Source organism: Moschus berezovskii, chromosome 10, assembly GCF_049115385.1.
Source record: "Moschus berezovskii isolate FMDL1 chromosome 10, NW_MosBer_1.0, whole genome shotgun sequence".
NCBI classification, from domain to species: domain Eukaryota; kingdom Metazoa; phylum Chordata; class Mammalia; order Artiodactyla; family Moschidae; genus Moschus; species Moschus berezovskii.
In genome coordinates, this window is record NC_142469.1 from 38,349,697 (window position 1) to 38,370,033 (window position 20,337).

At 43.1% G+C, this 20,337-nt stretch overlaps 1 protein-coding gene across 1 annotated transcript in view; it reads right to left on the bottom strand.

The window, feature by feature from the left end:
• Positions 1-6,853: 6,853 nt before the first annotated feature.
• Positions 6,854-20,337, bottom strand: part of DCBLD1 (discoidin, CUB and LCCL domain containing 1) — a 75,120-nt gene continuing 61,636 nt past the window's right edge. Inside the window, exons 7-15 of the mRNA XM_055433869.2 lie at positions 16,182-16,222; positions 15,012-15,227; positions 14,217-14,341; positions 13,789-13,948; positions 13,596-13,700; positions 12,064-12,148; positions 11,783-11,832; positions 10,904-11,023; positions 6,854-8,634 (exon numbers count right to left, since the gene is read on the bottom strand). Coding sequence (XP_055289844.1) covers positions 8,126-8,634; positions 10,904-11,023; positions 11,783-11,832; positions 12,064-12,148; positions 13,596-13,700; positions 13,789-13,948; positions 14,217-14,341; positions 15,012-15,227; positions 16,182-16,222 — 1,411 coding nt within the window. The 3' untranslated portion in view covers positions 6,854-8,125. The remainder of the gene's footprint in view (positions 8,635-10,903; positions 11,024-11,782; positions 11,833-12,063; positions 12,149-13,595; positions 13,701-13,788; positions 13,949-14,216; positions 14,342-15,011; positions 15,228-16,181; positions 16,223-20,337) is intronic.

Below are 20,337 nucleotides of genomic sequence, written 5' to 3' on the forward strand. Positions count from 1 at the left end.
GTCCATGGGATTTTCCCGTCAAGAATAGTGGAGCAGGTTGCCATTTCCTTCTTCAGGGGATCTTCCCAACCCGGGGATCAGACCCATGTTTCCTGCATTGGCAGGCAAATTCTTTACCACTGAGCCACCGGGGAAGACCATAAATAAAGGAGGTTGCGCCAGCACTGTCTGCATGCATTACGATCACATTTCCAAAAAACGGAGTCAACAAAAACTACTAGAGATAAGGGATTTAGTAAAGGAGCAGTATGTAAACAAATCGATCTGGACAAGAAATTATTTCCATACTGAAAGATATCTCTGTAACTGCTAATACCAGCGTAGTGCTTGTCATGGGGCAAGGTACAGTTCTAAAGGTTTTACGTGTATTAACTCATAATATTCACTACACTCCATGAGGTGTACGCTGTTATGGTATCCATTTGGAAATAAGGAAATGGTATCAGAGAGATGTAGAATAATATATTTTTGGTCATCCAACTAGAACAGAATTATGCTTTTCTCCACAAGGGCCTTATTGATTCTTGATATGTAAAAGGAGGGATGTGGGACCATTTACAGTAACTACAACAAAAAATACCTAAGCGTAAATTAAACCAAAAATGTGAAGTACTTATATGAAAACTATTTAAAATGCCCTTACTTCAGTTCAGTTCAGTCGCTCAGTCATGCCTGACTTTTTGCGACCTCATGGTCTGCAGCACGCCAGGCTTCCCTGTTCATCACGAACTTCTAGAGCTTGCTGAAATGCATGTCCATTGAGTCAGTGATGCCCTCCAACCATCTCATCCTCCATCATCCCCTTCTTCTCCCACCTTCAATTTTTCCCAGCATCAGGGTCTTTTCCAGTGAGTCAGTTCTTCGAATCAGGTGGCCAAAGTCAGCTAAAGCATCAGTCCTTCCAATGAATATTCAGGACTGATTCCCTTTAGGATGAACTGGTTGGATCTCCTTGCTGTCCAAAGGACTCTCAAGAGTCTTTTCCAACTACACAGTTCAAAAGCATCAGTTCTTCGGTGCTCAGCTTTCTTTATAGTCCCAACTCTCACATCCATACATGACTACTGTAAAAACCGTAGCTTTGACTAGATGGACCTTTGTTGGCAAAGTAATGTCTACTTTTTAATATGCTGTCTAGGTTGATCATAGCTTTTCTTGCAAGGAACAAGCATCTTTTAATTTCGTGGCTGCAGTCACCATCTGCAGTGATCTTGGAGCCCAAGAAAATAGTCTGCCACTGTTTCCATTGTGTCCCCATCTATTTGCCATGAAGTGATGGTATGGATGCTATGATCTTTGTTTTTTGAATGTTGAGTTTTAAGCCAGCTTTTTAACTCTACTCTTTCACCTTCATCAAGAGGCTGTTTAGTTCCTCTTCACTTTCTGCCATAAGGGTGGTGTTATCTGCATGTCTTAGGTGGTTGATATTTCTCCTGGCAGTCTTGATTCCAGTTTTTGTTTCATCCAGCCTGGCATTTTTCATGATGTACTCTGCATATAAGTTAAATAAGCGGGATGACGATATACAGCCTTGACGTACTCCTTTCCCAATTTGGAACCAGTCCGTTGTTCCATGTCCAGTTCTAACTGTTGCTTCTTGACCTGCATACAGATTTCTCAGGAGGCACGTAAGGTGGTCAGGTGAAGAATTTTCCATGGTTTGTTGTGATCCACACCATCAAAGGCTTTGGCATAGTCAATAAGGCAGAAATAGATGTTTTTCTGGAATTCTCTTGCTTTCTCCATGATCCAGCGGATGTTGGCAGTTTGATCTCTTGTTCCTCTGCCTTTTCTAAATCTATCTTGAACATCTGGAAGTTCTTGGTTCATGTACTGGTGAAGCCTCACTTGCAGAATTTTGAGCATTACTTTGCTAATGTGTGAGATGAGTGCAATTGTGCAGTAATTTGAACATTTTTTGGCATCGCCTTTCTTTGGGATTAGAATGAAAACTGACCTTTTCCAGTCCTTGTGGCCACTGCTGAGTTTCTCAGGTTTGCTGGCATATTGAGTGCAGCACTTTCACAGCATCATCTTTTAGGATTTGAAATAGCTCAACTGGAATTCCATCACGTCCACTAGCTTTGTTCATAGAGATGCTTCCTAAGGACCACTTGACTTCACATTCCAGAATGTCTGGCTCTAGGTGAGTGATCACACCATCATGGTTATGTGGGTCATTAAGATCTTTTTAAAATGCCCTTAAAGAATGTAAAAGAACACTTGAAACAGTGGAAAGGACTACTATAGAAAATAAAAATTTCACTGGAAAAAAGAATGAATGGGAGATAAGGCACATGAAAATTCTAGGCTTAGGTCACTATTTACTAGAAGCACTTGGGATACTAAGGGAGAATCCTGTTACACTTGTGAGAGATTTGAACACATTTATAGGTCAAGAGGAAGATATCAGTTCAGAAACTGAAATTAAAGATAAAGGAAATGGAAATAATTGAAGCAAAATCTGAAATGAGGGAGAAATTGGTGCGTGAAGATTTCAAACATTTTTTCCATCGACACAGGAGGGAAGGACTGGAGTAGATGCAGCTTTTTGTGGGGAGAGGATGGACAGGGAGTTGTCGGATCTGATTTTAATGACTTGTTAGATGAACGATGTGGCAAGATCTCTAGAGGGAAATTGTGCAGAGATGAGAAAAGAAGTAGATCCAAAATGTGTAAAGGGTAAGGAACAATGAGCCCAAGGTAATTGGGATTTTCCTGAGAGGCTCCATGTGAACGGTATGCCTTGTTCTCCTGCTGCTCTGATGGAGATGGGAAGATGGCATCCTGAAGGGGAGTTCTGTCATTGGGGCCTTAAGGTTGTCAGTCCTGGGAAGACCATGGAGTGAAGATGCTCAGACAAAATAGTTTAAGTGATGGATGGGGAAGGAAAGAAAACCAAAAAAGTTTAACAGCCAGAGGAAAGTGATGGGATCTAGGCATTAAATACATTTTAAATCTCTTCTTGAGATCAGTGAATCTGTAGGATGAAAGCTAAGAAATCAAGAGAACAGGAGGTTTTGAGCAGAGAGAGAAGTATTAAGATTTCAGAGCTGGAGTTCTTGCTGATAACAAGTGTGGACATATACGGAGGTGGTTTGAACGAACTACCGGTTTCTAGAGTAGATGTCAAAAAAATCATAAAAGTTACCATGGTGACACTGAACTTTTCCACATGATTATGGAGAAAGATCGGAGAAGAACTGGGCTAGGTGATGTCCTCAGTGAATGGGGGAAATGGCTTGGAAGATATTAGGTGACACATGGAGAAGAAAAGCTGGTAGAGCTAGCTGGCTGAGTCATAAAGGAAGCGAGTTTTGCATGGGGCTGAAGCAGAGAGTGGATGGGGAAGTGGGAATCAGGAGGAAGGTGTGTAATGCACAATTTTTGAAAAGTTAAATCCAGAAGTTAAAAATTGGTGCAAGGTGGGTGGTACTCCTGGTACTAGAGTTGCCAGATTTAACAAATACATATTATAGGACATGAATAACTTTTTAGTATAAATCTGTCCGATTGCACAGAACATACTTAAACTAAAAAATTACTTGTTTATCTGAAATTCAGACTTAGTGGGGTATCCTTTATTTTATCTGGCAGCCCTACCTGGTGTACCTGACAGATACAAATTCAAAACCCCTCAGAAAGACATTATCACAAAGTTTTCACCAGGAGGAAAAAGCCCTGCTGAGGGCTGACTCACAGACGGAAGTCTGAAACCACACAGACACAAACCATCACAAACAAGAGTTGGTAGAAACGACAAACAGGACAGAGCCTCCGGAACTTCTTCAGTCACTGAGCAGATCCTTTGTGAAAACTGTCCTGAGTGCTGGGAATATACATGGGGATCAAAAGAGACAAAAGTCATTTCCTTCATGGGATATGATCTAGTGGGAGAGTCAGATAATAAGCAAGAAAATAAAACTGTGCTAGATTAGACAGTGACACACATCAAGGAGAAAAGTGAAGCAGGAAAGGAGATAGAAAATGTGTTAGGGGAGCAGTGTGCAGTTTTCCGACAGAGAGAAGATGTTAAGGGGCTTTCACTGGAGTACAGACTTGATGGGGCTGAGAGAACAAACTATGCAGCGGTCCAGGAGAAGAGGGTTTCCAGGAAGAGAAGAGCAAATGCAGAATATGTCCCTGGCATGGGTAGGTGACAGCCAGGGGCTCCGCGTGGCTGGTGTGGGGTGAGCAAGATGGGGGGTGAAGTCAGGTGACAGCCCGATGGGTGTCCTGTCCAGCACAGTAGTCATATCTGGCTGTCTACATTTAAATAAATGAAAAGTCAACAAGATTAACAAAATTTTTCTTCAGTCACTCCAGCCACATGTGACTCTGGTGGTTACCCTACTGAGCAGCTCAGAGAATATTTCCTTTCTTGCAAGAGTTTTACTGGGCAGTGTTGATGGAGCCTTATAAATCATTACACAGACTTTGTGGCTCTTACTCTCAATGAGATGAAGATAACAGAAAAAAAGAATGTAAAATGAGTAGGTTTCACATGATTAAAAGAAGGAATCAAAGCCAAAGAAAGTACCAAGACACTGTAGAAAAGGGAAGACTTGATAAAGAATCAGTAGACCCTCCAGAAATTTTTTTAATTGACATTAAAATCTCAATGATTAAATAGCAGATAGCAAAACTTGAAATTGGTAAACTGGAGTATAATATGTAATCTTATACAGTGCTTCATGTGGGTCAGACAGTGCTCTGAAAGCTTCATTTAATACAATAGCTATAGATAGGGGGAGAGTATATTTTTTCCCCAGGTAACAAGCACAGAAACAGGTGCAGAGAAGTTCTGGTTCCTTGCCTACCATGCACTCAACCACAATGCTATATTGTCTTTCAGGAGTTTACCTGGAATGCAACAAGAACAATAAAGAGAAAATAAGAGGGAAGAAGAGACATGATGGAATGAGAAGGCCCAGTGAGCATCCACAGGAATCCCAGGAGTGAATAAAGAAAACAGAAGAGGCAAGTAGTCTTGGAAAAGGGAGGCTGAGACTTTTTCATCGTTCATAAAGATGAATCCTGAGATTCTGGAAGCACAAGTCCCAAGTGAATACAAATGAATTTATAGCAACCCCAAGTGGTAGAATTGCAGAATACCAAAAACGGAGTGAAAATCTTTAAAACCTCCAGGGGAATTTATTCCCAGAACAGGGAGAGGCTGGGTGAGAGATCCATAGTTGGAGGTGAAAGATCAGTAGTGGGCCATGAACACAGCCATATGGCTTTGAGAAGGGCACTACTAGGTGACTGGATGGGCCGGGTTTGCGGGCAGAGACCGCTAGCTTCTCATTGGTGGGACTCAGCTTCTCCCAGGTCCTGGTGAGAGCCCACGCTTGTGCTTTCTCTCAAGGAAGTACGGGGTGAGCGTGGCTCTCAGAACCTTAATAGTTGGTGCGTAAACAAATGCAAGAAGCATTTTGAGAATAATGAGGCCAATCTGGTGGCTACACTTGGATTGCTAAACTGATGTATTTATGAAAGGCCTTGTGATGATGTTTTTGTGAAAGGCTATTCATGATGATAAAAATGATTTCAGTTTCTGCTAAGAATCTAAAGCAGTGCAAAATAAACAAGAGAAATCTCTAGCATCCTTTCTAGATGTTTTCTAGGCTGATTATAAATATCAGTGCACATGTAAATTATAGTAATAGGAGCCAGAGCAGCATCAGCGACCTCTGTGGATGGGATACTATTGTCTGTCTGAGTAGATCTCTTTCTGTCACAATTGTAAGAAGTGACAGACTTCAATCTTTGCCTCCCAGTAGAATTTGATAACAGAAAAAAACACAGTTGCCTTATCATAGGTGCTAATGTTGCAAAACGGAAAAGAAAAGCATAGTATTTTCCTGCTCTTATCCTGTAGTTTAGGCTTGGCTGTGTTGGCTGTATCAGACAGACTTTTCCACCGACCATCCTGGGCTCTGCAGTGAGGCCATCCTGAGGAAGTGGTGTTCCAAAACAAAGTCCTGTCCTCACTCTTTCTGTCATGATTGGATCATGTATACGGGAAAGAAATGGGATAGATGGACACTGCTCCACTGTAGAGAAGTGTGGTTTTTGGACTAGTATTTTAATGTTAAAAATATATACAGCCCAAATGTCACAGTTCTTATCGGTAAGCCTTGGAGGAAGGCACACTCACATCGTTTTTATGCATGAGGAAACTGAGGCTCAGGGTTAGGTAATGACAAACTGGATATACAGATGGGTCATGGGCAGACCATAAATAAAACAGAACTCTGGCTGACAGCCTACAGCAATAAGCATAGGAAACCAACTCATTATCCAGAGTAGCCAGTAGAGGGGCCAGCCTGCTGTAAGTCAGGCTTGTAGGAAGTTGGACCACTACTTCTGGAAACAATGCAGGAAACCAAATTAAAATGCCTGAAACAACTGACCCCAGATTGCTAGAACTTTATTCATAACTGACAGCCTCCCTAATTTCTGTTCCTATTTCCAACTTAGGACCAACCAGAGGAAGCCACGTATGCTCTTCCCATTGTACCACTTTGCCTTTTATGGAGGCTGAGCCTCCAGTGCCTTCAGTAGGCCAGCAAGCAGGATACCAATGAGAGACAGGTATGTACATTGGTTTGGCATAGTTTATTACAATTAGTGTGCATAGAAAACCATGTAAACTCACAAGGTAAATGATTTGTCCTCCATAGTAACCACAGATAGTCTGCTGTGACCTTCCAGGACCTCAGTATCACAGAAAGTGTCATACAACTAGTATTATACATTTTTAGGGAAAGAATTTTTTGGTCCACATTTTCTATTAAAACAAAAACATACACTTTCCTCTTTGACAAAAGAGGTTAAATTCGCATCCCCCCCCCCCCCCCCCGCCCACAGTGAACTTACAAAGCAAACTCAGCTAAAACACTGGACAATGAGGTACAGCTGAAGTCAGGGCCAATCTGGAATTACAGACACCTACTTGAGGGAAATTTTTTTCTTACAAAATTAGCTGTTTCCAGCCATCTCAGTTGAAAAAGCCGTATGTAGATTTGGCTTCGGTCATTTTTAACAAGAACACACTTCAAATAGCTTTCTTGTGTTTCAAATAGTACAGTGTGCTGTTTCCAACGAAAGTCATGAAAAGTGTGGGCATCTGACCTCAGCAATATTTTTCGTCTGAGGTACAAAAGCATCTGACACAGTAATTTAGAGCGTAATCACCTTCACTCTCTGTTGAGAGAGCAGTTTTGGTTGCTCTAAGTCTCGGCATTTGGCTTTGCAGACAGTTTGAAAAGGCAGATTTGCATGTGAAAGCAAGTTATCTGCCAGGCCTGAGGTGAACAAGAAGCAAAGTGTCAGGAAGGCCAGCTGCCCAGAGGGCCAGGTTCCGCAGGCTGAGGGAAGTGAGGTCCCCTGCAGGCCACGGAGACCTGGTCCTTGCACACCTTGACAGGCCACTGCACATCCCCACCTGAAGTGGGGTCTAAGGAACCGGCAGCTGCCGAGGTGCCTGTATTTTGTTTGTTCTTTTTAATCTACAATAGTAATTGCAAACAACCACCCTGGTGTGCTTTTCATGTTTCAAGTAATTTCATTCCTTCCAGGAGAAGAATGTTAACAATGCTTTTAGTTTTCCATATATCAAAGGAAAGGAAATGAGCCATAATAACAAGATTAAGTTTAAACAGACCTGCTGCTAACACAGTATCAGATAAAATATATTTAAAAAATGAACATACTATTATATGTTTTTGCAACAGCTGCATTCTCCCACTCAACCTCCCTGCAGAACGAAAATCTGCTAAAGCAAACTTAAGTTACTTTAATTCTTGTTAAATACAACTCTGTACAGATTGCACATTTTTACACCGAAGCAGCTCAGTATCACAGTTAGAGAAATGGAAACGGCATCTGAAAAATGTTCATCTTTCTAGCCCACAAAACCCAACAGACGCTGGCCCTCGGGGTCAGAACAAAACCAGCTGCACAATTCTGTAAACAGTGTGGAGGGGGGAGCTCCCCGCAGGATCCTGTTCCACTGCGCACACACCGCACTCACACGCACACTCTCCCGAGCGTCTCGGCTTCCAGGGCGGCGTGCGGCCCGGCTGTAGCGCAGCGGCAGTTTCGTTCACAGTGTGTGTGTTCACAGGAGAGCGGTCACGGCCGTCGGGTTGAGGGGTCTGAGGCAGTCTCTGGGGGCCAAGTAGGCAGCGCTGCTCGCGGGGCTGACCTGGGGCTTCTGATAGTCGGGAGGGGCGGGCCCCGCGGCCAGGCCGCCGCCCTTGGGCTGGTCGTAGCCCGGCTCCGCGGGCGCGGGGCTCGGCGGCCGCTGGCAGCCGGCGGCTGGGGAGAAGGCACCGGAGGAGAGGGAGTGCTTGTGCGCCGGCCGCGGCCCCGGCACGCGGCAGCCGCTCCGCGCCGAGAAGGTGTGCGCGCGGGCCAGGTGCCGCTCCACGATGGGCGTGGCGTACTCGGGTTCGGGGTTGGTCAAGGGCAGCGCATACTCGTGGCGGCCGGCCGGCAGGGGGCAGTCGTAGTGGCCGCCGGCCTCGGTACCCGGCCCCGCCGCGTCCGCCTCGGTGTCCATCGGCCGGAAGGTGGAGCCCTTCCTGGTGACCGTCCCGGTGCCAATCATGAGAGGCTGCTGGTAATCTGAAACCCAAAAAGTAGACTTTTGGTACTCCAGCCACACCCCGGCTGTCCGCAGAGGGGGTGCTCTGCCCGGTGCCTGACGTGTACCAGGCGGAAGAGAAAGACAGGGATGGAAGCAGCACAGGTACCACGCCTGGAGAGGCGGAGATTACCTCTAACCACACCTAGGGGTATGCGGGGACATCATGTAGCTCAAACTGGCTCTTGAAAGGCCAGATTTTGGAGTTGAAGATAATACTGCCAGGAAAGGGAAAAGTGATTGAACAACCATGAACAAAGTGTGTGGTGTGACCAGAGTATGGGAGATGTGGAGAAATTTAATAGAAAGCAAAGACCAGAGTAATAGGTTGGGAATTAATGACAACTGGTAATGGTGATCATGAGCTTCCCAGGTGGCACTAGTGGTAAAAAAACCTGCCTGCCAATGCAGGAGACCTAAGAGAGGCGGGTTCGATCACTGGGTCAGGAAGATCCCCTGGAGAAGGGAATGGCTACACACTCCAGTAATGCCTGGAGAATCCCATGGACAGAGGAGCCTTGGTACAGTCCATGAGGTGAGAAAGAGCACACAACTGAGCGACTAAACAACAACAATGGTAATCATAAAGCTCACATTTATTGAGTCCTTTCTTGGCACCAGGCACTATTCTATAACATTAATATATCAATTAGTTAAATCCTCTGGAAAAAAGTATTATGAGGTAGTTTCCTCATAGTACTTTTACAAACGGAAAGCAGAGTGAAATTTAAGTTTTTCCAGGATCACACAGGTAGCAGCCAGTGGGGCAAGAATGCAAACACATGTCCCAGGTGCGAGTTGTTACCTATACCCTAGATCATGGAGGGCAGTGAGTGCCCTGCCAGGGAGTTTGGTTTAATTGTGTAGAAACCTATGGAGATTCTAAATAAGTGACTGGCAACAAGAGGTAACAAGGAGACAGAAGAGGGAAAGATAAAAAGCAGAGAAATGAAACCAAAAACGTCATAAATTGGGGGACTAGCAGCAGCTTTGGAAAGACCACACTTTGGGGACAGACATCAGAAGAACAGGGCCTCCTTCATAGCTTAGTTGGTAAAGAATCTGCCTGCAATGCAGGAGAGCTGGGTTTGATTCCTGGGTCAGGAAGATCCTCTGGAGAAGGAAATGGCAACCCACTCCTATATTTTCACCTGGAGAATCCCATGGACAGAGGAGCCTGGAAGGCTACAGTCCATGGGGTCACAAGACTTAGCGACTAAACCACCACCATCAGAAGAATTGGTCACCAACAATGTAAGTAGGATAAGGGGAAAGAGAACGCTTCCTAGCTGTTAAGCCCTGAAAAATGGGATTCACAGATGGAAGCCACTTAGAAAAGGAGTTCCTGGAGCATATGGGTTAGTAAATGATTGTTCTGGAACTTCCCTGGTGATCCAGTGGTTAAGACTCTGCATTTCCAATGCAGGGGTTCAATCCCTGGTAAGGGAAAGAAGATCCCATGTGCCACAGGGCATGGCCAAAAAGCTTTTTAAAAATTAAAACAATCTTTTCAATTTCTGTTTAAAATTTCACTTACTATTTATACTGTATTTTACAAAAATATTGGTCCTTGATGGATTAGACATTTTGAAAAACCAAACAATAGATCCTTCTTCATAAATCCAGTGACTCCACAATGGCTTGTCAAAACTCTGAGGCCATTCTAACAGATTGCTTCATCTCAGTCTTCCTCTTTCTTCAGGGCAGGAACTATGCTGAATTCATCTTTCTAGTCCCTCTTTCCTAGTGCCTTAATCAAAACATTAATAACAAAAATGAGGGCATCCCAATTTCAGTGGTACTTCTGGGTGTCATTAGAGGCCCTGCAGGTGATGAAGTCGCTCAGTCATGTCTGACTCTTTGCGACCTCATGCACTGTAGCCTACCAGGCTCCTCCGTCCATGGGATTTTCCAGGCAAGAGTACTGGAGTGGGTTGCCATTTCCTTCTCCAGGGGATCTTCCTGAGCCAGGGATTGAACCCAGGTCTCCCACATTGCAGGCAGACACTTTACTGTCTGAGCCACCAGGGAAGTTCCCACCAGGTGTAAGAGTCCAGGCTAAATGGGGCTTTGGGGAACTATTTCAGTGCTAGTTTGTGACTCTTTACAGAGCACAGAGAGAAAATGTCACACATTACTGATTTACTAGATCCTGTCTAAACAAAAGATTTTTAGTCGTACTTCTCTTCCTGGCCTCCCATCTCCCATAAGCAGCACCTCATAGCACGGTCACAGAGACTTGGTCCCTACCTGCTATGTCACTTATGATGAGATCCAATTTTTGTGTCATCTCCTTTTCATTATCGTAGCTGATGGTAAACTCAGCTGACTGATGCCTGGCAAAGGGATACTTGATCTGCTTCCAACAGTCTGGAATAAAGATAACAGGAAACAAATATCTCAGGAGTATATAACAGTTACTCTACAACAGGTTCCTCCTAAAGTCAGAGGTGAGGCTGCCTTTTGCCAGCTGACTGTGACACATGCACAGCCACACTCTCCAGGTGTGTGGTGGAAACAGCATGCTGAGGAAACCACGCTTTCCACTGTGCCTGTAAACTGTACTTGTGTACCCATCAGCCCCCAGATGGTCCCCAGTTTAGACCACCTGGGCATGAACTTCCCTCATCTGAGCTGACAGGGCATTTGTGACGTTGAGGAGCCCACATAGCTGGCGGTTCAGAGCCTTTGAAAGTGGCACCCTAAGGTGGCCTTGAGATTCTCAGGGGTCCTGCCTGCTGCCCTTTCTCTGGACCACAGCTGACTCACTTCAGGGCATCCCGTGTCCTAAGGAGTCTCTGAAACCTGCCCAACCCAGTCCTTCCCCTGATTTCCCAGAATGAGAAACACAAGGCCTGAAGGTACTGGGGGTGCTATCTTCTCCCTGGTGACAGGCAGTGTGGTGACCCAAACTCCAGTTGCCAAAAAAATAATTTTGACGAAGGGATGATGTTGAACAAAGGTAAAAGTAAACTGGCTATGAAGATTCTGAATTAAGAGATAGGATACAATATATTCTTTCCTGTTAGATTTGCTAACTTAAAGCTATTAAATCTTATTTCTTTAACCATATAAGTGTGGCTTTTCATGTCCTCAAAGACAGAATAAAACTAAGTTTTTTCAACCAACCTGTTTTCTGAGTCTTAGATGATCCATAAGGATTTCCTTTCTTCTTCTTCCTATTAAAACAAAAAAACCCCACTGAAAATATTTCTAAATGATAAGTACTGCTCATGAAATAATACTTGATACTTTCTCCCGCTCTCCAACTTGTTTTAAATATGTAAGTTAACATTTTATCTTGGAAGAAGTGATGCTGTTTTCTACACATGAACATATGAAGATCAGTAAACTTTTGTGATTGTTGACATAATTAGAATAAAAATGTTTTTAAATGTGAAGTCACATACTTTCTAAGGACTGCAACGATTCCCACTCCAGCAGCCAGCACGAAGAAGAGCACCAGTGGAATAACAATAGTTGTGATGTTTAATCCTAAAAAGGGGGAAAGCCACCACATTACAACAGAAATGAAGAGTGACCAAATTCCGTGATCTAAAACTGAACACTGCTTTGAAAAGTCCTCACTGGTGTAACATGTGGGGAAAAAGAATACATGCTAGACATGTAATGATACTGGAAACCAAAAAGAGAGGACTCACAATCTCAGCTAAAGTTTAGGAAAATAAAATTGATCTTTTTTTCCCCGCCAAAGGCACTTTCCAACGTTCCTTGAGATTAACATTTACTCTGAGTTTGTTGCCTGGATCATATTAGACTAAAAATCAGAATGGTTGGGGAGGTGTATAGCTGGCCTTATTCAGGCAGGTAGATGATGTAAGCACAGTGCAGATCTCAGCGTGGCTCAGGTAAGCACTTCCCCGAGAAGGGGGCAGGTTTGCACCTGTAGGGTAACAGAAGCCCGGGGAACCAGACCCTTGGAACTGTGGACTGAAAGGAGATGCAGCCCAACATCGGTCTTCCCACAACTGTCAGTTTTAAGGAAGGTCACTTTAACAGCCACTGAAGACCTCAAGCTTGTAGAAACTATGAAAACTAAACGAGAAATGTTTCTTCTTAACCCTTCTTTTTTCTGTGTTCCCTGGGAAGAAAATAAAGGAATGATCAGGAGTGGAAATGTGTAGTTCATGAAATGGAGGACAAGGAACTTAGAAGGGAACAATATTTATGTAAATAACAGTGGTGTTATTTATAGGAGGGGAATTTGAGAAAAACCTAACAGTTCAAACATCCAGTAACAGGGGAATGGTTAACTAAATGTCCATATGAAGAAATACTATAAAGATATCAGTAACTGTGTTTTTCAACTATTTAATTGCATTGGAAAATGCTCATAATACAATGTCAGGTAAGAAATATATGCTACAGAACAAAATGTGTGGTATGCTGCCATTTTGTTTTGAAGTTACAAAAATAAATATAACTGGATATACAGTGGAATATGGTGACCATGGATGCTGATTTATGGATGATTTTTATTTTCTTATATATATATCTCAAACCTTCCAAACTGTATAAAATTAATATGCAAATTATTTTACATTCTGAAAAAAATAAGTGTATTTTTAATGTTTATTATTTTAAGTTGTCAGTGTGTCTCAGAGAACTTTCTCTAATATACGTTTTTGTGGTTGTTAAGAGTATTTCATGGCATGAATGTGCTATTGGTTTTTTTTTTTCTACAGAAGATTTATGTAGTGTTTGAAGGGCACATACTTTTGTTTCTAGTCTGTTTCTACTTACAACATCGCAATGAAAAGTGTGGATACATATTATCTTATGCATATGCAGATACCTCTGAACCATCTGCCTCCAAACACTTACATGACAGAGGAAAAGAGAATGTTGTTGAAGCTACTGCATTATTGGCTGGAATACCAGTTACATTCCTTAAAAAACCACAAAACGATCCCTGCCATACCTTTGGGCATTTCTTCAGGGGGGATGGGTTTTGAGATTGTCTCATCTTCTTTTGTTGAACCAACAGTATTCACACTTGTTTTGTGCCACACCAGTGAGTCGTTACCTGAGTGAGAAGAGATGTTGGAGAAAGCACACTGGTAACAGCAGTTTGTGAAAGGAGGGGACCAGAATTCAGTAACTCCTGCACTCACCCTGAGTCCTGCTTGGTGCAATCTGGCAGCCAAGGAGCTCCACTTTCAAGGCTATCCTCTGGTGCCACGTCTGGGGGATGACACGCACATATCTGGCCACAATGGGAGGGATGAAATTGTTCCGCACAGGGTCCCGAAAATTAGAGTTGCCCTGAAACACCTGTAGGAACAAGTAACTTTTACCTGAAGATTCTGTTAGTTTCTAGGTCTTGATCAACCCACTCACACCTGGTGATAGGAAATCAAAGCCAGGATTCTATGTCCGTTGCGTTTGTATAGACATGCCTGATACTGAAGATACAAGTCTTTTCACTCAAAGGCCAAGCAACTGGATGTGGTGCTTTGCATCTGCTTTCTGGAAACACACTAATGAAAATATCCGGAGGCCCACTCTCCGACTCAGCTCCTCCCTCCAGAGTGTCTCTTACCTTTTCTTCATCATTCACAATTCCTTTATAGGTCTTCCACTTGGAGTTGTTGTCTCTGAAGTTCATTACAAAACTCTTTACATAGAAGTTGAAATTTGACTGTGTGGATCCTGTGGTCCTGATTCCTTGTAAGAAGATATTTATGGGTTAGTTTTAAAAATATGTTATACATAACTTGCTTTATTATTTTCAGGTTTCTTTTCCTTTCCTCCCCTCCCCCATCCGAAATTTCAAATCATTTTTCAGGCCTGCTTTTCTTATCTGCATTTAGAAACGTGATGACAGATGAGTTTTCACACTGACAACATGCCCTAAAAAGGTTTCCGCAAAGAGATACCCGCTCTCTTATCCACACATCCATCTGTATACCCTCCACACAGGTTCTTCTCACAGAGACAAGGGGAAGATTTGCTGCTGCTGCTGCTGCTGAGTCACTTCAGTCGTGTCCGACTCTGTGTGACCCCATAGACGGAAGCCCACCAGGCTCCCCCGTCCCTGGGATTCGCCAGGCAAGAACACTGGAGTGGGTTGCCATTTCCTTCTCCAATGTGTGAAAGTGAAGTCGCTCAGTCATGTCCGACCCTCAGTGACCCCACGGACTGCAGCCTACCAGGCTCCTCCATCCAAGGGATTTTCTAGGCAATAGTACTGGAGTGGCTTGCCATTGCCTTCTCCGGGGAAGATTTGTTACTTTTAAACAAAACATGATATTCTGAGATGGGGACACCCATGCAAATTCAAAACAATTTCAATGGCAAGTCATCTTGTTTCATGAAACTGCACTTGTGTCCATACCTGTTATTTTCTTTTTCTCTCCCAAATCTATCCTCAGCCACTCTCTCTGTTTGTGATTCTTGCTCCTGTCCCCTGAAGCCCATGACGGGCCTTGGTCCTGAAGTCGGGCTTGGCCAGGAGACCAGCGGACCTGGTCTCCAGTCTCATTGATCCACTCCCAAGAAGAAGAAGCTCTGATTTGCCTGTCAGGTTCCAAACTCAAGGATCCGCTGCAGCCTAGGATAAAGGGCAGGAAAAGATTTCAGATATGGACATAAAATGAAAGCAAAGAAGCAAAAAAAAAAAAACCCACCCCATTTCACCTAGAATGATTCAGTTGATTTACTTCCGTTCTGATACTGAACCAACTGTTTAATTACTAGTTTTTAATGATCCAGAGTTCCATTTGACTTGTTGGTCCTGTGGCGTCTTGAAATTGTTGCTGTTTTTTTTAACAGAATTTATATCCCCTAAAAGTGATATCTCTTTGTCCCCACTGTAGATTTTCCTCTCTATCCTCCTAAATTCACCCTACTTTCAGTGAAGTGCAAGGTGTCTTAAAAGCTTAATGCTGAGGTTCTTCTCAGTCGATTAGAAGGGGGACTTCATGCTCTGTACCCTTGAAGAGCAGGTACACCAGGTGCTCAAAGATCAGTTCATCATACCCAATATCACCCCGAGGCACTTAACTATAGCATTGTCCAAAACAATGCAGAGGTAGCAGATAAAAGGCCAGTCCTCTTCCTGGGCAGAGAAGACAAGTTTACAGTGTTCTCCCCAGATATTTTGTATGAGGGAGACTATTTCCCCAGAATAAATTCCATGATGGAGGGGCTAAAAATAGCCTTTATACTATATATTCATTTTCAATAACTTGATCACAAATACAAATTGTACTTAATCAAAAGCTTTTTCTGTTAAAAATTGACAAAGGAATTTATCTTAAATGTCATTTTAAATTTTCATTCTTTTTGGCAACAGTTTGAGAGACTATAAAGAAAAATATTTTCTTCCTAGTGCTGATTTGGTTTATTCTCTGATGTATTTTTAAGTCACAGCATATTGGTGCTACGTAGCCTGAGGGGAAAGAAGAAGAATCCTTTAAACTATCTCATCTGAGGGGTATGGAAGAATAAACTACCCCTGAAGATTTTTAAATTATCAAATTCTTAAGGAAAGCATGATCCTTACCATTGGAGGTAAACAGAAATCGCTTGTCTGACAGGGAACCACTGAAATAATAAACACAAATACGAGGAGGTGAGTGGCTTGACTGGATCTCAATCACTGGCACAGCGCTACCGCGTGGGGCTCGGAGCCTTCCCACACCTCCCGTGGGCCTCAGAGCATGGCGAGGCCACTCCTCTCCGTCACTGGTATTTCATAGACCGAGAAACTCAGGCCCTATGAACGTAAGCAACTTCCCTAAATTCATGCAGGTGACAAGTGGCCAGGACTCTTGAGGCACTGCTTGTGAATCAAAATTCTGTGCTGTTTCCATCACGCCACACTGTACTGGGAAGGAAGGTACACATATACGGTCTCCAGAACACCCTGAAATCCCAGTTAATGAGTTTGTGGTGACGGAGGCAGAAAGGATGCCTGCCCTAGACATGCCCTTTGCTTCAGCAGGCACCCCCACAGCGCCCCACTCGCTATCAACCGTCAAGGACCACTGAGACGTGAAGATGCCTGCTCACTTTTAGAAGAATGAGCATGTTATCTGCTGCCTTTGCTACAGACTTCACTCCTTCCCGAGTGGGAAGGTCCTCAGCCTGAGGGACCTCCTTGGCCTGGTCTCTCTCTCCAGTCCTACTCCGATCTCCTGCAGCAAAGACACCATGCCATGAAGCAGTTCCTTCCTCTGGATGGCAAGGTGCAGCTGGAGAAAACTCAGAGCGCCTCACTGACAGGTCCTGAACCGGGCCCCCACTGCTGCTGGACAGTCCTGCACAGCTGGCGTTGACCCTCGGGGCTCTGGGCCCCCCACTTCTATAACTTGTATTACTCTCCTGGTGAACTTATCCAATCAGACTTGCTCTGCAGTTGTCTCCTGCAGAGAAGAGGTTCCTAAGGCCTAACATCACATTTATATTTTTGTAAATCCCTTATCAACTCAATGCTGTGACAGTACAGAGAATGAATAGAAAACTTGAAATTCTCAAGAGTCATCTTATATGCTTCATACTTTATGTATTAGATACTAGAGGTAAACAAAAAAGGTAGCTATCACTGTCCAATTATTTTACAATCTGAGTACTGCTTACAATTTTAAATGTTTGACTCAATTACTGTGGCAATAATGGACAGAGTACTGAAATGTGAAATCCACAGAGAACCCAAAAATAGTCTGGACAAGGGTATTGGCACATTCACATCAAAGGTTTGTTTTTTGTTTTTTTCTTAAGTAACGGGTTTTTCTTTCAGATTCTTTGTCCACGCTTATAAAGAGACTCTGTAAGCCTTGGTTTTCCACATTCAGGTTCTATCATGATCCGTACCGAGTATAACGCAGGGACCACCCATATCATACAAGAGAAAGTGCAGGCCCATGTGGATCACCGGCCCTCCTTCAGTTCACAGTTAGTGGCTGAGTGGGGTGAGGACCCAGTTCTCCTAACCTTTAAAGAAAGGTTCACCCTGTTGCAGTTCACATTTTTGTGATTCATATTTAAATTAGTTAAGATGTATTTAGAACCTCTTCTTGATTTTTCCATTTCCTCGAACATTCCTGCACTAAGTATTACACTTGAAGTTTGGCCGGATAAGCCCAAATAATACTGCCTCTTCCCCTATCGCCTCAATGTGCTCTCACTGCCATGAGTCATTAAAAGATTTATTCTGTGACTGAAAAAGAGAAGTTAAAGCAAGAAGGTTAGCTTTGGAGTTAACCCTGAGATGATGATGATGCTGGGGAAGGCTGTGCTTCTCAGATCTCTCTGCCTGGCTTTGCTCTATAATCAGCTAGAATATGTTTTTCCATTTCACCCAATTAAACTAATTAAGTACAACCACCTATAAAATTTTGTAGGTAAATAAGCTGCTGCTTTTAAAAATGAAAACCCCCTAGGGAGGATGGGATTCTGAGGCATTTGCACACTAGGGTGAATGAATCAGATTCCAGGAATTGCCAGCCTTCCCAGAGGGCTGTGGAAGCCATCATGAATCGTCTGATGTAAACACAAAGCCCTCCCTGCAGATGGTCTGAGCCATCGTCCTCTGTGTGAGGTCAGTGGCTCTTCCTGATTCCATTCTGGTCTCCGCAGATCAGGGAAGTGACCTGACCCGGGATGAATCCCAGAAGAACCCTAGATATTTACTTTAGGGACCCCTTCTTCCTCAGCGGCAATGCTTCCTTCTGTGTGTCTTCCTGAACACCAAACAATCATGCGTGGGAACAGAAGTTCAATGACCGCATGTACAGTGCTTCCCCAACAGCAAAACAGCACCGATCAAAACAACAGCTCCCTGAAGACCTGGGAATGGAAATCAGTGGAAGGGATGGTGTGAGCACACAGTCTACCCTTTTCTGTTAGGCACAAAAAGAAGACCACAGAGCCAGAAGGGAGAAGGGACCTTGATATAGTTCTAGATTTTCTATCTATGCACACCAAAGCAAAAACCATTCAATTAGTTCAAATAGCTATATAGAATGTGGAGCAAAACTTTGCTAATTCATTTATGATTTAGATTTCTGGACTCTTTATTTTTTCCCTAAAGTTTAATATCAAATTATATAAAGTGACTTCTAATGTAGTAAGTCCAGTTGATGTAGGAGAAGTAATTGAGGACATTATGTCTACTTTTATTCAATAGCTTAAATAACTTTTCTTCAAAAGTAAAATCCAAGTAATACAAGTTTAGCTTTTTCCTATCCTGTTTTTCTAAAAAAAGAAGCATGCAAATGTATTCAAACATAGGCAAGAGATCCAAAAACAACAGACTTAAGGTCAAAAGCCAGTTCTTTGTTCCTATTTGGAGAAGGTCACAGCTGGATACCTTCCTGATAAATAGTACCCTAGTATCAATAGAGCAAACCATAAAAAACATAAATAGATCTTCAAAAGTCAAAGTTGAGCAGACACTTAAAGCTTACTGTGCAGAAGCAATACTCTATGCTATAAACACTATAAATCAGGGTGCCTGCGTGCTCAGTCATGTCTGACTCTTTGACACCCCATGGACTATATATAGCTCACCAGGCTCCTCTGTCCATGGGATTCTTCTGTTCTCCTGGCAGGAATACTGGAGTGGGTTGCTGTGCCCTCCCTCAGGTGATTTTCCTGACCCGGGAATTGAACCCGCGTCTCTTATGTCTCCTGCATTAGCAGGCATGTTCTTTTCCACTGTGCCACCTGGGAAGCTCCCCATAAATCAGGGTATAAATTTATAAATCAGGATATAAATTTTAATGTTCCAAAGAGTTTGAGGTAAATATGTAAGTGAAAAAAATGTATATACTTATGTGTGTGTATATATGTGAGCATATATTATACAGGTATACATAATATAAAGTGTTATTTATGTTTACAGTACATATGTATGGGCACATACATGTGTATATACAGTCAACCATATCTGCAGACTCTGCATCCCCAGATTCAACCAACCAGAGTAAAAATATTCAGGGAAAAAATTCCAAAAAGCAAAATTTGAATTTGCCACATGCAACTCTTTACACAACATTTACAGTAGTATTGACAACTATTTATATAGCATTTACATTGTGTTAGACTCTGATGCTGGGAGGGATTGGGGGCAGGAGGAGAAGGGGACGACAGAGAATGAGAGGGCTGGATGGCATCACCGACTTGATGGACATGAGTTTGAGTGAACTCCGGGAGTTGGTGAAGGACAGGGAGGCCTGGCGTGCTGTGATTCATGGGGTTGCAAAGAGTCGGACACAACTGAGCGACTGAACTAAACTGAACTGAGGTATTATAAGTAATCTAGAGATGATTTAAAGTCCATGGCAGGATTGCATAGTTAAATGTAATGTTATGCCATTTTATATAAGGGACTTGAGCATCCCTGGATTTGGTATCCACAGGAGTCCTGGAACCAACCCCTGAGGACACTTAACTGTATAGTGGCTCAAGGAGCACTGTTCCCGCACATTCCAAAGGGAGAGTCCCTCTGGATCAGTCTTAGCTGCCTGTTTATACGGATGGACATCTGGATCACAAGGCTAGCCTATTTTAACAGTTCTAGTTTTCCTCTCTAGAAGCTGAGGAAACCTGAAAGCATTAAAAACTGAGGTTGAAGTGTTTAAAGCACTGACATACTTTTTTAGTAAAAGGCTAAAAGATCAGAGGATAACACAAACCGAAGTTAACAATGTTAACAA